Source organism: Aegilops tauschii, chromosome 7 (genome assembly GCF_002575655.3).
Source record: "Aegilops tauschii subsp. strangulata cultivar AL8/78 chromosome 7, Aet v6.0, whole genome shotgun sequence".
Lineage (NCBI taxonomy): Eukaryota > Viridiplantae > Streptophyta > Magnoliopsida > Poales > Poaceae > Aegilops > Aegilops tauschii.
In genome coordinates, this window is record NC_053041.3 from 393631153 (window position 1) to 393633437 (window position 2285).

Here is a 2285-nt window from a genome sequence, read left to right on the forward strand (position 1 = left end):
CTATAAGACTTCAGTGGAAAAACAAGACTTAACATCCTCACGGAAAAACATCACAAAGCATACGTCACCTAAACAGTCCAAAATGCCGTCATCACCACCCCTGAGACGTGCAAGTGGGATTTAGCAGGTCATAAGTACAGCTTGACAAGACAAGTCAGTGCAGCAGTAAAACCATTTGAATTGGACGGTTGCTTCTTCCAGGCCACCACCCGCGCCACCCACTGAGCGGTTGCCACAAGGGACTGCAAACGGGGACCCCCACGACCACCACGCCCACGCCCCCGACGAACCGCCTCCCACACATCCCCGTCGACGCACTGCAACCCCATTGTCTTCCATCTCTGCCTCATTCCCAGAAACCACCATTGCCGCTTCAATCTCCACTGCACACAAACCACAAACTTCTCTTTCCCAAGCCCACAGTCGCCGCAGGAAGGTGATGGCAGAGGAACCGTCCGCCAAGCGTCATCATGGCGAGCCGTCGGACAAGAGCAGCAACCTCATCGACGTTCACGTCCCCGGCGAGAAGCGTGAGTACACGAGAACCCTCACAGGGGTTGAGCTCCACGGCAAGGAGACGCTGGAGATCGTCTGCACCAGCGAACCAGACAAGGCCGACGAGGTGATGAGCAGGCTCAGGATGAACGGCGGCGGCTTCTATCCGAGCTTCATCGGAGTTGATGTGGAGTTCACCAGCGATGATGAACCTCCACAGATGGCGGCAGTCCTGCAGTTATGCGTCGAGGAACTCTGCTTGGTGTACCACATCACAGCAGCCACAAAATGGTAACCCATACTACTGTTCATTCATCTGTTGTACTAGTACTACTCACTAAAAACTTCATTAAACTAGTTTCCCAACTAGATGAACTACTATACTTTGTGAAGTGTATGCACGAGTACATGTTTCTCAACTTACATGCATTTCTGAAACTGTGAAGTGGATTGTTTCACCAGATTAGCATCTGAAAATATGTTTATAGAATTCTGAACTTGATGCACCAAATTAATTTCTGAACTTGATGCGCTAGCATAGATTCTGATCTTGATGCACTAGTGTAGTTTATAGAATTGATGTATTTAAAGATGTTTGGTGAAGTGGTATAGGTCCATATCTTGACGCACATGTTTCTCAAATTAATTTCTGAACTTGATATAGAATTGATGCACAAAGATGTATCAAGCACTGGTATAGGTCTTTTATTCAACAAAAAAGAAAACTAAACTTGAATCAAGCAGCACATATATCATTGAATCTGGTAAAATGATTCTTGAATTTGGTGAAGCACTGAAGATAGCAAAAAAGAAAAATAACATCGTGTAGTTGAATTTAATTTCAGGACTTTGTGTACTAGTTTCTGGACTACATTCATCCATGACTTATACTATATAAGAATCTACCTCATGGATTATCACTTTCAAAACCAAAAAGCAGAAAAATTAAATCTTCAAAAAAGAAGACTAATCTTTAAATGTGTGTCTCCCCCCTTGCAGGCCCAAGCGCCTCAAAGACTTCCCGCAGGAGGAGAAATTGTACACATTTGTCGGTTTCAACATTGGAGGTGACAAGCGGATGCTGAACAAGTCTGGTTTGTAGATCAACCCCAACAACTTCATTGACATGCAGCGCAAGTGGAAAGATCCAAAGACCAGCAAGTACTACGACTCCTTGGCCGATGTTGCAGGCGGCGTAATCCACCCATTCTACAGCGGCATGAAGAAGAAGATGGACAAGAGAGAACACAAACTGTGGGGGACCAGCCCGCTGCCAGACAACCTCATCACGTACGCAGGAATAGATGCGTACGCCACGTACAAGTCACGGAAGACAATCGACAAGATCGTGACAGGTTGGGATATTTCAAAAGAGCAGGAGGCTGACCCCTACTACCACTGCAACTTCGCGGGATGAAGATGCATGAAAGTCTGCATTCGTGTTGCTCGCACTTCTGCCTGTCCTTAATATTGTTGTTTCAGATTTGTAGTTTGCTTTCGTTATGTTGAACCAACTACCTTATGTTATGTCTGACAGGGTTTGAACAAGTTTGCCTATGTCTATCATGTACATCGTTTGCTTATGTCAGTCAACAAGTTTGCTAGCTTCCTATTTTGTTCATCCATCATTTGAAGTTGAAGTAGGTTGAAGTTGAAACCAGTCATGCAGAAACAAAAATCATACATGGATATTTTCACAAAAAAACAAAAAAAGTGGCAGACTAACTAAGGACAACAGCAAATAGTAGAATTGGACGCTCAGTACAGCTTAGACATTTACGGTAGTACTA

General features: G+C 44.6%; 1 protein-coding gene across 1 annotated transcript; it reads left to right on the plus strand.

Annotated features, from left to right (window-relative positions):
* The first annotated feature begins 439 nt into the window (after positions 1-439).
* Positions 440-1597, plus strand: LOC141027198 (uncharacterized). Its single transcript, XM_073504178.1, has 2 exons — positions 440-786; positions 1495-1597. Exons 1-2 carry the CDS (start codon positions 440-442, stop codon positions 1595-1597), a joined length of 450 nt encoding a protein of 149 aa, XP_073360279.1.
* Positions 1598-2285: the final 688 nt, after the last annotated feature.

What these genes read in the sequence shown, in the direction of transcription:
- LOC141027198 (XM_073504178.1), top strand. Translation starts at nt 440, where the DNA reads ATGGCAGAGGAACCGTCCGCCAAGCGTCATCATGGCGAGCCGTCGGAC. An exon ending in ATCACAGCAGCCACAAAATG is followed by an intron (nt 787 to 1,494) that starts GTAACCCATACT and finishes CCCCCCTTGCAG; the next exon opens with GCCCAAGCGCCTCAAAGACT.